Source organism: Quercus lobata, chromosome 3, assembly GCF_001633185.2.
Source record: "Quercus lobata isolate SW786 chromosome 3, ValleyOak3.0 Primary Assembly, whole genome shotgun sequence".
NCBI classification, from domain to species: domain Eukaryota; kingdom Viridiplantae; phylum Streptophyta; class Magnoliopsida; order Fagales; family Fagaceae; genus Quercus; species Quercus lobata.
In genome coordinates this window covers 71496296-71511047 of record NC_044906.1, presented here as the reverse complement: position 1 = coordinate 71511047, position 14752 = coordinate 71496296, and the positions used below count along the sequence as shown (strand labels likewise).

The window sequence follows — 14752 nt, the reverse complement described above, 5'->3', positions numbered from 1 at the left end:
TATTGTGAAATTTATTATAAGTGTCAATTGTGTCTATTATTCACGCCATTTTTATTATGTCACGTGATATTATTTTATTGGACAAATTAAACATGTGTAACATTATTTTGTGACACTTAGTGGAAAAGTATAAATGAAGAGGCTACTGATGTAAATAATATACATCTTCAAGAGCCTTATCAAAGTAAGTATGTGAGAGGCCCCACCCTTAGTCCACCAACTTTTTGTTGGGACAAATCCGCATGAATTGGCGGGGTTGTGCTGGTGCCCCGCTATATTTTCCCATAGATTTAGGGTTTTACATGGAGTTGACATTTATTTTATTTAAATAGTAAAAATAATAAAATCCAAAATGAAAGAAATAAAGATATTTTATTGATTAGTAGTGGGTTAGAGGTGTTAGAGATTTAGTGTCCTAAGACAATAAAACATAAATATTAATTTTTAAAATTATTTTAAGTTTAAAAATAGTACCTCGCTATTTCGTGTTTCAAATGTCGTGAGAAGACTGGTTTGCTTAATTAGATTGAAAAAGTGTCATGATACATGATATGATATGGGACATTAGATTTCAATTTTAGTGAAACACTATTATTTCTATTTTTTTTCCTAGTCCTGTACCACTAGCCTTATCAGAGTATGTATGTGAGAGGCCTCACCCTCAGTCCACCAATGTTTTGTTGGGACAAACCCGCATGAAGTGGTGGGGTTGTGTTGGTGCCCCGCTATATTTCCCCATAGATTTAGGGTTTTACATGGAGTTGACATTTATTTTATTTAAATAGTAAAAATAATAAAATCCAAAATGAAATAAATAAAAATATTTTATTGATTAGTAGTGGGCTAGAGGTGTTAGAGATTTAGTGTCCTAAGACAATAAAACATAAAAAGTAATTTTTAAAATTATTTTAAGTTTGAAAATAGTACCTCGCTATTTTGTGTTTCAAATGTCGTAAGAAGACAGTTTGCTTTGGATTGAAAAAGTGTCATGATACATGATATGATATGGGACATTAGATTTCAATTTTAGTAAAACACTATTATTTCTGTGGCAAAATTTTCTATTTTTTCAAGAATGCATGATATTCATTGGCATAATATTGTCAAAATGATAATATAACACCGACAGAAATAAAAAGTTGATTTTTTAAGCAAAAAACCTAACATTTCAAATAAAATATTGGGTCCACCCTTTTTCAATAAGAGAATGCGATCTTTATCTTCTTTAGTGATAACTCGATTGGCTGGAAGAAATCTCACTTCTGAAGGGAACAACAACTCATGATTGTGATCTATAACAAACTTAGTGACATGCCATTCTCGTGGAAAAATGTTAAATGACTTTTGCAATGTGATTCTTAGATGAGCTTTGCATCCACATCTTGTATATATCCTATTTCATTGCTCCTTAGATGAATCCATTCTTTTTAATTGTTGTCTACCTTCTCGGTGACAAAAGAAATCATGTCTTACATTTTCTCCATTTTTTGTGACCAAACGACCTTTTTGAATTGTAAAACCATATCGATTTGCATAATTTTTATAGAAAATGAAAGCCTCTTCTTCACTAAGAAAACATTGACCAACAAAAGGTTCAAACTCATTTTCTATTGAATTCATATCTTCATTTTCTTCAATAACTCCTATTTCTTCCATTGGATATTCATTCCAAACCACTAATTCCTCCCCACAAATGTCATTATTTTCTCCATCATTTGGAAGCTCATTTAAGTCAACACAATTCCTTGAAACACTTTGATAAATCTCACTTGCAATTACAATATCATTCATTTGTTCTATGTTGTAAAAAAAAAAAAAAAAAAAAAAAAAAAATCAACATCATATTCAATTATAAATGAAATATAAACTATAAATAAAATAGAACAGAATAAAATAGTATACCTTCTTGAGGTAATTCATTTTGGGTCATGTTAACGAGTGCCGTAAGGCATTGGTTAAGAATTCATTTTAGGAAAGTTTTGACATCACTTTTATGGGAAATGAAAAAAGCTGTCAAAACATTAATTGTTTTTTTTTTCTTTTTCCATAAAAACTTTCTTTAATTAGATTCTTTACCAAAGCCGTACGACACTCGTTAACATTTCCCATTCATTTAAGTCAAAACAACTCATTGGAACTAATTGATGAATCTCGCTTGCAACAAAATTCTCATCCATTGATTCTACAATAATTTAACAAAAGTGATAAATAAATATTAACATCATATTTCAATATATTTGAAAAATAAATTAAGAACAAAAGAAATATATGTACCTTATTTATAATTTCTTGAACATTATATTCTTGTAGACATTCTTTGATCATTCATTGAACTCTTCTCAACAAAATTTTCATCCATTGATTCTATAATAATTTAACAAAAATGATAAATAAATATTAACATCATATTTCAATATATTTGAAAAATAAATTAAGAAAAAAAGAAATATATATACCTTATTTATAATTTTTTGAACACTATATTCTTGTAGATATTCTTTGATAATTCATTGAACTCTTTTTTCTTTCTTGTCTTTTTGTTGAACATTGAACTCTTCTTTTAGTTTTTTTCTATAATATTGGTAAAGTGGAGAAGAAGAAAAAGTAAATATTGATAAAGTAAGTATTAGTGGAAGATGAAATAGAAAATTGAGGAAAATTGTAAAAAGAGCATTTTTGTCTTGTTCAAAATATTGAAGGATAACATTGTCATTTTATTTTGTTTTGTTAGAGATCTGACTTGTTAAAAAAATTAAAGGACAACATTATCATTGTCTTGTTAGATCGAAAAAGTAATCCTTCTTTTCCTTATTTCAAGTTCCAATGCAAAAGGCCACCACTCATTAGCACTAGTTTTGGTAATAAATGCCTTAAAATCAAGTACAAGGTACAACACTATTATTTTTGTCAGTGGCAGCCTAGAACCCACCCCCCTCCTTTGGTGGGATTTGGTGGGGTCAGGAAGAATGCCAGTCGGAACTGTCAAATCCAATGGTGTCGACAGTGAAGAATAGGAGAAACGTCGGTGAGCTTCTAATTAGCATAGACAGCCCAACCAACACGGTATAAATTTTCAACTCTCTTCATTTCAACAAATCTCATACAAGTTACTGCATCACCCATATATAGTAAGAGTCTGGTTAGGCACATATTAAATTTTCTATTTTTAAAAATAATTTTTTAAAAATTGAAAAAGTTATTATTATTTTTTTAATTTTCGAGAAATTTTCTTTTAAAAATGAAAATTAATATGTATCCTAAGGATACATATTATTAAAATCCATATAGTAATAGTATGTCGGTGTCACTGGGATCAATCAAAGTAATAACAATGATGTACAAGTGATGTTACAGATAAAATTTATAATATTAATTAGAAAAAAAAATGTTACATTCCTACGTTACCCATTCCCAACCGCATTTAGGCACTATATATATATATATATATATATATATATATATCTGCACCATCATTCATCATATTCAATTCTATAGTGTTCAATTCTATACAAATAAAATAAAATAAAATAGTAGTGCTTGTAGCCTTGCTTGTTCAGTTTCTAGTCAGTAAAAATTTAAGATGAAAAGAAGCGTAATGGTAAGGACAAATAATTTGGCATATTTTTTTGCAATAATTTGTTACATAACGAGTTATAATTAATAAATGTGTGATAGTGGGTCATATGGAGATACACTTTTACCAATTATAACTCACAATACGGTGAGTTGTGAAAAAAAATTGTGCCAAATTATAATAATTTTTTTTTTGCTGAATATAATATTATTGTTATAATTAATATATATAAATAAAATAATAATTTCAGTCGTGTCAAGCTTCTGTTGTACATTTATATAATTAAGAAGGTTTGGAGCTCCTTGTAGAGTGGGAGAGTAGTGGAAGCAAAAGCCTAAAAGAGAGAGAATAAAAAAAGTGTTGTCAGAGAGCAGAAATGGGAAGGAGGCCATGTTGTACAAAAGGTGTAATCAGAGGAACATGGTCTGCATGGGAAGATAAGATCCTTACAAACTACATTAAAATCCATGGCGAAGGGAAATGGATAGACCTGCCTCAAAGAGCTGGTTCTAACAATATGCACTATATATTCTCTCTTCTCTCAAAATGGTTCTCTTTTGTCGATTATTCACACTGACACTTCTTATTTTGTAGGGCTGCGGCGATGTGGGAAGAGTTGCCGGCTTCGTTGGTTGAATTATCTAAGGCCAGATATCAAGAGAGGCAACTTTTCTGAGGATGAAGAAGATCTCATTATCAAACTACATAAGCTTCTTGGTAACAGGTATGGGAAATCTTCTTCTTCTCCTCTGGAGTCGGCTCAATATAATTTGAGAATTGAGGCCATAAATTTAAATAATGGTTTTTATATTCAAATATAGATTAAATAAGTTATTCATAAAAAATATAAATTAAATAATTTTATTTAATATTAATTAAGTCAAGATTAATTTGAAGAGTGAAATATATTATTTGATGAATAGATACTAACTAAACTAAAGTTAACTTCATGTAGAGAATTAATTATTATAGTTCAAGCATAAAATTTAACAAGGTAACGCATGATTTAGTAAAGTTGTAATCTAATTTTTAATTTTATATTTTAGTATTAAGAAAGTAAAGATTGTTCGGTGTATGACTATTTAGGAGATTAGGTGGCTAATGTTAACAGTCTACTGTGTAGAATTTCAACGATTTCCCCCCCAAACATTATAAGATTTCATTAGGTTAAGTTTTTATTGGTCTAGCATTTTGGAGGCTTTGATGGAGATAAGAAAAAGAAAATATGAAAGCTATTACAAATTTTACTACAAAATGTTTACTAATTAATGTAACAATGAATGTGATTATGAATTTTAACAATTTAATTAATGAATGTTTGCATTACCTTTTTTTTTTTTTTTTTTTTGTGATTGGTAGCTCATTTATTTGTAAGTGTTATGAAATAAATTTGTAATTACCTTAGCATCACTCATGAGAAAAATAGTGCACAACTGTTTAAAAAATAATATTATTATAAGATTTGGGCATTTTTTAAAATGTAGGGTGCAACATTTTTTTATGAAAGGGTGGAAATGTTTTCTAGTGGGGGCCTTAGGCCTTGGCCTTGTGCCGGTTCTGTGCTTCTCCTTCTTCCTTCAATTTATAATTTACTTCTTTCATCTTTCTCATTCTAGGTTAGAAAATATTAGTAGTGATTAATTGACAAAGTTATTCTTTGCCACCCCCAAAAAGATAAGGCAAATGATTTTAACCACAAGAAAAAGGAGTTAACATTTAGTAAATTTGCAATAAAGTACAATGAAAAGCATATTAAAATTATAGAATTTCTTTTAGAGATATACAATCTTGAGAAAAATAGTGCACAACTGTTTAAAAAATAATATTATTATAAGATTTGGGCATTTTTTAAAATGTAGGGTGCAACATTTTTTTATGAAAGGGTGGAAATGTTTTCTAGTGGGGGCCTTAGGCCTTGGCCTTGTGCCGGTTCTGTGCTTCTCCTTCTTCCTTCAATTTATAATTTACTTCTTTCATCTTTCTCATTCTAGGTTAGAAAATATTAGTAGTGATTAATTGACAAAGTTATTCTTTGCCACCCCCAAAAAGATAAGGCAAATGATTTTAACCACAAGAAAAAGGAGTTAACATTTAGTAAATTTGCAATAAAGTACAATGAAAAGCATATTAAAATTATAGAATTTCTTTTAGAGATATACAACTTGTTGTGTGAAAGTGCCTCTGTAAACATTCACACATAAGATTGATTATGAAAAATTTTATAAACTTTAGAAAGATTTCCAAAACAAATATAAAAAAGAAGATAAATTGAAAGAAAAATAGATACAAATATATATATAAAAAAATACTAAGGGTCCATTTGGTTTGAGGGATGGAAAAGTGAGAAGATAGAAAATTGAGAGGGGATAGAAATGTGGAAGGATAGAAAAAATTTAGTTTTCTCTCATATGTGTTTGGTTTTGAGGATGGAAAAGTGGAGAGATGGAAAACTATGAAAAATGAAGTTTATATAAATTCATAATTATGTCCCTATTAAATGAAACAAAAAGATAACACAATTTTTTATACACTTAGTTATTTAAAAAATTATATATGGACATTACACTTTTTTTTTTTTAGTTATTATTTTAAAAGGAAGAAGCTAGATCCAAAACTGGTGAAAAACGAAAGAAAGAAGGAAACTATTAAAGAAATTGATAAAAACAAAAGATAGAAGAAGACAAAAAGTGAGATGAGCACTAAAAAACAAGCATATGTCACTGAATCTTCTTGAATGAATGGGGAAATATGATTTGAAACATGAGAAATGCTAAGAACATGGTTAAATGATGTCAATTCAAAAATCTTTATAGTCCAATAATTGAAACAGGAATCTCTCTCACTGAATCCACAATTTCCTTCTAAGTTTTAATTAGCTATAAGAAATGAGGTATTAAAAAATCAAATAGCATTGCTTTTACTTTTAAAAAAATTATATATTATTATTGGATTCAATGTGGTCACACTCAAACTTCAAGAATGAATACATGGGGAAATATGATTTTAAACATGAGAAATGCTAAAAACATGGTTAAATTATGTCAATTCAGAAAACTCTATAGTAATTGATACACGGATCTCTCCCAATGAATCCACTGTTTCCTTTTAATTTTTAGTTAGCTATAAGAAATAAGGTATTTAAAAATTCAAATAGCACTACTTTTACTATTAAAAAAATGATATATTATTATTGGATTCAATGTAGTCATACTCACATTTCAAGAATTTCCAGGTGTTAGTTTGCATGGAAAGTGAAAATACATCAAAGTGTTAAGTAATGTGCTCACAAAACTAATGACATATATTTAGGGGTCCACTAAGATTTTGATTGATTTACAACCCTATTTTTTACTTAGGAACAACAATCTTATTCATAATACGATTAGTGAAATAACTTTTTGGAAAAAAGAAGAAGAAGAAGTTAAATAACCCTTTTTACCCAACTTGCTCTAGTAACATGTTGTTATTGGTATATAATGACATTTTGTGATTAAAACAATGTTTTTTTTTTTTTTTTTTTGGAAACATGATTAAAACAATGTTAGCAACAAGCTCATGTAAAATTAATGTTTCACCAATTTCAACTTACCACCTCAACAATATTAAAGATACAATTTTTTCCACTACTTTATGAGATGATAAGTTGACTAAATTGTTCAAAACGTTATATGCTTAACAGTGATCTTCGTATATAATATTGTATACGGTTTTTATTAACTTCTTCTAAGTAAACCAAAATATATTTTAGATTAAAAAGAAAACTAAATATATTATTATTATTATTATTATATGATAAACAACACCTTTTTTATTATAATAATTTTATGATGAAATGATAAACAACACCTTACACATTGCTATTAGTTTCAAATTTGATAATATATAGTGATAAGTTTAACAAGTATTAAATAAAAGATCAACATAAGTAACAGTAAATTTAATTTTGAGAAAGAATTTATAAAATTCACAATTGTGCAAATCATAAACAAGTGAAAGAAACTCATTTTGCATGCGAGAGTTTTCTTTTTTTATTTTATTTTTTTCTTTAATTCAATAGTTACAAAAGAGGATGAGATATTTGAAACCTAAATATTTTCATTAGAAATATCATATAGTGTCAATCAATTAAATTGCAGAGAATTCACATAGATTATATGGTTTTTTTTTTTTTTTCCTATGGGTCAAGGGAAAATTCCCCTCCCTCCTCCCAAATGTCACACTATAAAGTGATAAATTAATGTGCTTACAAACTAAACGTTGTGTAACGAGTGTTGCAGTTGGTCACTCATTGCTCGGAGATTACCAGGACGAACTGACAATGAGATAAAGAATTACTGGAACACCATTTTAAGCAAGAGGGTGCAAGGTGACAAGACTCGTGAACAAAGTAGTAGAATATTAAAATCCATTGGAAGGATAGGAAAGTTGACATCAGACTCCAATCCAGGAATAAAACCAGTTGCTCACCTTGCGATTCGACCAAAAGCAGTGCGGTGCACAAAGGTTATCCTCCCATGGCAACCAAATAATAATAATCAAATGTTCAATGAAAATATAGTTCCTAATGGGAATAGTAAAAACCTATTTCCTTCAGTTCAGCCGAAGAATAATATCTCTGACTTTTTGATAGATTTGGATGTAAATTACCTTTTGAGATCGGATGTGAAAAATTCAAATGGCCACCAAACCAATGTATGTGACATTGTGTTGGATTTGCCAGATTCTGGATGCGATGCCAAGCTTAAAGATTTAATGGATGAAGGGAAGCCTGAGAATTGGAATGCTGCTAATCCTTTTCAGCCAAATGAAGCTATGGATCTTGACACATTGGCATCTTTTCTGGATTTAGAAGATATATAGATTAGCTAAAAGTAAACAAGATACATAACTAAGTCCATTATCTTCATAAATAATTTAGAGCCCATTGCTATTAGCATTTTCTTATGTTGTGGGTTAGTATAGTCATCTATGTGTATCTAATTAAATCATGAATAGTTGGAGTGTATTTTTCTTGGCATCCGTTGAACCCAATAATGGATAATGCTCTCCACATGTTAATATTAGACATTTTTCAGTTGCAAATGTATTGGTTTGACCCATTAAAACCCAATACATTAATACTCTCATATACCAAATATATAATACACACTCACATATATGCACTATATATTGTGTTAGTGGCATTGTTACCCAACTATGTGTTTGTGATTGCAAATGAAGAGGTGTAATTCACCTTCGCCACACAAACACGACCATTCTTGACATTGTAGGAACTTGTGGCTTCTTCCTCTCATTCTCATGGCGAGTTTCTCATCAGTTGTGTTATGTCTACCTACAATTTTTTAAAATAAATATATACTAGTGATATTTGAGAGTTTGGTAAATTGTTTTTAGTTTTCACCCCCTTTTGTTCTCTGGATGTTTTAATTCCTTTGCATTTTTGGTATGTGGATCTTGGTTGAAAATTTTCAACAATTGCTTCATGTGTTGTCATGTATGAGTAGTGGATTGTATGTCTATATTGTATTGATTGAATAACCATATAGAGTGACACACTTTTGGCTATAGAGTGACACGTCTACTAACACTAACACACCCCATTAGATGTTAACAACTTCATAAGCCACCCATCAATACAGACATTAGAAACACCACTAGTAGTTCTTCTAGGGGTTCTTTTGCTTTTTATTTTTATTTTTAAATAAAATATGCTCAAAGAAGCCATTAATGAGCACCCCTTTTTCCAATGGATAAATAATAAAAGGAAAGCTATACTCCACGACCCGTCAGCTAAGGCTAACAGAGCCATGGAGTGAGGGCAGCTGACAAGGATGTTTTTAGGAAGAAATAAAAGAAGCTGACGAATCCATTGAGCTCATCAGCTTCATACATGTGTGAAATAGTGCGGAATTGACAACGCCATAAGTCGACGACATCACTTCAATACTCGACGGTATCTACATGAGATGACGGGTATTCCCAGGCCGACGAGAAGAGAGAAGCTGACGGAAGTAAAAGAAGCCAATGAGTATAAAGACCATGACGAATCCAGCATGGCCTTGCTTGACCCCTAAGGATATCTATACAAGGAAATATCTTGCACCCTACAATTGATCCTAATCAAGGGAATCCCTATAAGGAAAGGATCTCGCCAATGATGTGCATTTATGAGGATCTTCCCTACAAGGAAAGACCCTCTCCACCAAGAAACAAATGCCTGCTCTATGCTACTATAAGAACCCCAAAACCCTCGCAAACCAAAGTACACATAATTTACCCTATTTTTGGCACCCTAGAGTTGTGAAAGTTCTCTAACTTAACCTTCAGAGGGTATTTGACCAGTACCACACCGGTACTCTCTGCAAGGTCTTCTTTGTTTCTATTTTGCAGATTCTATCTTGACCACATGAGGACCATGTGGCTCACTGACGATTTTTGGCATCATCAGTTGGCGCTGTCTATGGGAAACTTATAAGCCATACTACCGCTTCCCAGACAAAGAGTTGCATGGTACTTACTCGCTCGATGACAACCACCAACAACAATAACGAAGATGAACCATGCACTACTGCCTTTGAAAGACAAGTACAGACCTTAGCCGCGGTTGTGGAACACCTTACTAAGCAAAACCACTACCTAGAGGAACAGCTGCACCAAAAGAACGCAGGGCTTAACACTCAGGAGGAGGACCAAGAAGGCACTAATGCTGAGAGAAGGGACTAAGAAAGGCAGGAAAGTAGCAACACTCCAAGTAGACCAGAGCGATAGGACACAAGCCGTCCATCCACCGTGAAGGTGACTCCACTATACATGGTCGCGGAGATGCAAATGATGAAGGAATGGATGGACTTCATGATGAATGCCCTCAGAGGATGGGTATCTAATGACCTTGACGAATTGGTCCATCGGATGGATTCACCCTTCACGGCTCTTGTCACTTCATACCCCCTTTCGCCAAAGTTCTGCATGTTGCAGGTAGAGGCCTACGACGAATCCAAGGATCCCTTAGATCACCTGAAGTCTTTTAAAACCTTGATGCACTTGCAAGGCGTGGCAGATGAGATCATGTGCCGAGCCTTTCCAACTACGCTGAAGGGTCCCGCAAGGGAATGGTTCAATAGGCTGATGCCAAACTCCATCAACACATTCAAAGAGTTGAGCACACAATTCGCTTTGCACTTTATCGGGGGGCACAGGTACAAGAATTCCATTGCATGCCTGATGAGCATCAAATAACGGGAGGATGAGATGCTAAGGTCTTACATAACTCTCTTTGACAAAAGAGGCCCTCTCGATTGATGAAGTTGATGATAAGATACTCGTGGCTGCATTCACTAATGGGTTACGAAATGGCAAGTTTCTATTTTCTCTATACAAAAATGACCCAAAGACTATGTCGGACGTATTCTACAGGACTACTAAGTACATGAATGCAGAAGACGCGCTGTTGGCCCTAGAAGAGAAGCCTAAGAAGAGGGAAAGACAGGAGGAAGCATGGCAGGACAGGGGACAGAAGACAACAAGGACTGGAGACTGACGGGATGATAGGCACTCCAAACCCCCCACTGGGAGGTTTGCAAGCTTCACCCCATTAAATGCCCCAATCGATCAAGTCTTGATGTAGATCAAGGATGAAGGAGCCTTGACATTTCCTGGCAAGCTGAAGGAAGACCCCAGTAAGAGGTCCAGAGACAAGTATTGCCGTTTTCACTGTGATCAAGGTCATGATATGTCTAATTGCTACGACTTAAAGCAACAAATAGAAGCTCTTATTAGACAAGGAAAGTTATAGAGGTTCGTCAGCAAGAAAAGAACTGACCCACCACAAGAACAGGCTGCCCGAAAGGAGAATGAGCGTCCTAGGCCACCCCCAAGAGACATAAGAATGATTGTGGGAGGCACTACAGCTACTAGCTCATCTAAAAAGGCCCGTAAAACTTACCTAAGGATGGTTTAGAACATCCAGCTGACTAGCTTCGTCCCAAAGATGGCGAGGGTCGACAACCCCATCATTGGATTCTCAAAAGAAGATGCTCGACGTCTCCACCATCCGCATGACGATACACTCGTTGTTAGCATATGGGTAAGGGACTACAACACACACCAGGTCCTGGTTGACAACGGAAGCTCTGCTGACATCCTCTACTACCCGACATTCCAGCAGATAAGGATTGAATGAGAATGACTAGTTCTGACCAACGCCCTGCTCGTGGGGTTCAGAGGAACAAGAGTATATCCCCTCAGTGCGGTCACACTGTAACAATTGGTGATTACCCTCAACAAATCACTTAGGATATAACATTCCTTGTGGTCGACTGCTCGTCTACCTACAATGCCATCCTACGACGACCTACCCTCAACTCATGGAAGGCCGTGACTTCGACTTATCGCCTGATGATTAAGTTCCCCATCGAGTACGGAGTTGTAGAAGCACGTGGGGATCAAATGGCAACATGAGAGTGTTACATAGCAATGTTAGAGATGGATAATCATCTACAGACCATGAGCATAGAAGAGCAATGAACGGTTGCAGAACCCCTCGACAACTCCAGGCCTGAGCGGATGACCAGGATCGGTACCCTCGCTAGTCCACCGATCCAACAGGCATTCACGACATTCCTAAAAGAAAATCAAAACGTCTTTGCCTGGAGCCATGAAGACATGCCTAGGATCGACCCTTCAGTCATAGTGCACAGGTTGAATGTGTCACCCTCCTTCCCCCTAATTCAATAGAAGAAGCAAGTATTCGCCTAGGAACGGGACAAGGCCATAGCGGAAGAAGTCCGCAAATTGCAAGATGCGGAATTCATTAGGGAGGTGTACTACCCCAACTGGTTGGCCAACATAGTAATGGTCAAAAAGGCCAATGGAAAATGGAGAATGTGTGTAGACTTCATGGACTTGAACAAGGTATGCCCCAAAGATAGCTACCCCCTCCCACGGGTTGACATCCTAGTAGACTCTATAGTTAGACACCAGTTACTAAGCTTCATGGATGCTTTTTCTGGTTACAACCAAACCAAACTGGACGAAACTGATCAGGTGAAGACTTTGTTCTTCATCAGCTAAGGCCTCTTCTACTACAAGGTAATGTCGTTAGGTCTCAAGAATGCAGGAATAACATATCAAAGGCTCATAAACAAAATGATTGCACATCAGATTGGAAGGAATGTCCAAGTCTACGTTGACGACATGCTAGTAAAAATCCGAAGGGAGGACGACCATTTAGACAATCTTAGGGAGACCTTCGACACCCTTTGCTCTTACAACATGAAGCTTAATCCAAACAAGTGTATGTTCGGGGTGATGGCCGGAAAGTTCTCAGGGTTCATGGTGTCTCAGAAAGGTATTGAGGTCAACCCAGACAAGATCCGGACCATAATAGAGATGGCGCCATCAAGGAATGTGAGAGAAGTACAAAGCCTCAACAGCAAGGTAGTTGCACTGAATAGGTTCATATCAAGGGCAACAGACAAGTGCCTACCTTTCTTCCGAACGCTAAAAAAGTCTTTTAAGTGGACAGCTGAGTGTCAACAAGCATTTGAGGATCTGAAGGCCTACCTCTCTTCCCCGCCGTTGCTGAGTCCCTCCAAACCAGGGGAAGAGCTATTCCTCTACTTGGCAGTATCCCCTACTGTCGTCAGCGTGGCCTTAGTCGGAGAAGAAGATAGGGTACAGAAACCCATATACTACACTAGTCGAGCACTCCAAGGTGCGGAGGAAAGGTACCCACCAATAGAAAAGCTCTCATTTGCCTTAGTCACCGCAGCCCGTAAGCTCAAGCCATACTTCTAGGCCCACACGGTGGTCGTCTTGACTAACAAGCCTCTATGGTGAGCAATGAGTAATCCCGAAGCCGCCAAACGGATGGTGCTATGGGCGATAGAATTATGCAAGTTCGATGTACAAAACCACCCGCATACTGCCATAATGATACAGGTGGTCGCTGACTTCATTGTGGAATTCACCCATTTAGAAGGCCAGGGGGTAGAAGAACATCCTTAGTGGATCATTCACAAGGATGGGTCATCTAATAGGTAGGTTGGCGAAACCGGTATAGTACTCCATTCCCTAGAAGGGGACGAGATCGAATGCATGGTTTGACTCAACTTCCCTACAACAAACAATGAAGCAAAGTATGAAGCTTTAGTGGAAGGACTAGACCTCGCCAAAGCCGCTGGGGCAACAAGAGTGGTTATACACGGCGACTCTCAGGTGGTCACCAGTCAGGTGAATGGCGACTATGAATGTAAAGGGGAAAGGATGAAGATGTATCTAGAGCAGGTGCGGAAACGAGTAAGCGAATTGCAGGCTAAGTTCGTCCAAATCCCCAGGGAATAGAATGAGCAAGCTGATCATCTTGCCAAAACCACATTAGCAGAACACATGCTCATCCCCAGCAAGGTACTTTCTTTTGTTCAACTCTTACCTTTGATAGATGGCGTCAGTGTGTAGGAAATAGACTCAGGAAGCAACTAGACCACACCGATAGTTTCTTATTTGAAAGACAGTACACTACCTGACAGTAAGAAGGCCGCAAGAAAGCTGAAGGTCCAGGCAACACAATTCGTCCTAATAAAGGATGTCTTGTACAAGCAAGGCTTCTTCCGCCCATACCTAAGGTGCTTGGGCCCCAAAGAAGTGAACTATGTCATGAAGGAAGTCCATGAGGAGATCTGTGGGAACCATTCCGAGTCATGGTCGTTGGTGCACAAGCTGATTTGGGCTGGATACTATTAGCTCACCATGCAGAAGGATGCCCAAGCCTATTTCAAAGCCTACAACAAATGTCAAAGGTTCAGCCACGTCATCGGACAGTCAACAAAAGAGCTCACTCCAATGACGGCCCCGTGGCCTTTCGCTCAATGGGGATTAGACATCATGGGCCCATTCCCAATAATGATGAAATAACTGAAGTTTTTAGTGGTCGGCATAGATTATTTTACCAAATGGGTGGAAGTTGAAGCCCTGGCCACCCTCACAGAGAAGAACATACGAAGTTTCGTTTGAAGGAACATTATCTGCAGGTACGGGATCCCTAGAATCTTGGTCTCAGATAACTATAAACAATTCGACAACGACTCATTCAAAGATTTTTGCTCGCAACTAGGAATCAAGAATCACTACTCCTCACCTGCCCACCCTCAGGCCAACAGACAGGTTGAGGTTACGAACCGA

At 35.5% G+C, this 14752-nt stretch overlaps 1 protein-coding gene across 1 annotated transcript; it reads left to right on the top strand.

The window, feature by feature from the left end:
• Window positions 1–3950: 3950 nt before the first annotated feature.
• LOC115981399 (transcription repressor MYB6-like) lies at window positions 3951–8434 on the top strand. Its single transcript, XM_031103536.1, has 3 exons — window positions 3951–4080; window positions 4169–4298; window positions 7852–8434. Exons 1-3 carry the CDS (start codon window positions 3951–3953, stop codon window positions 8432–8434), a joined length of 843 nt encoding a protein of 280 aa, XP_030959396.1.
• The last annotated feature ends 6318 nt before the right edge of the window (window positions 8435–14752 follow it).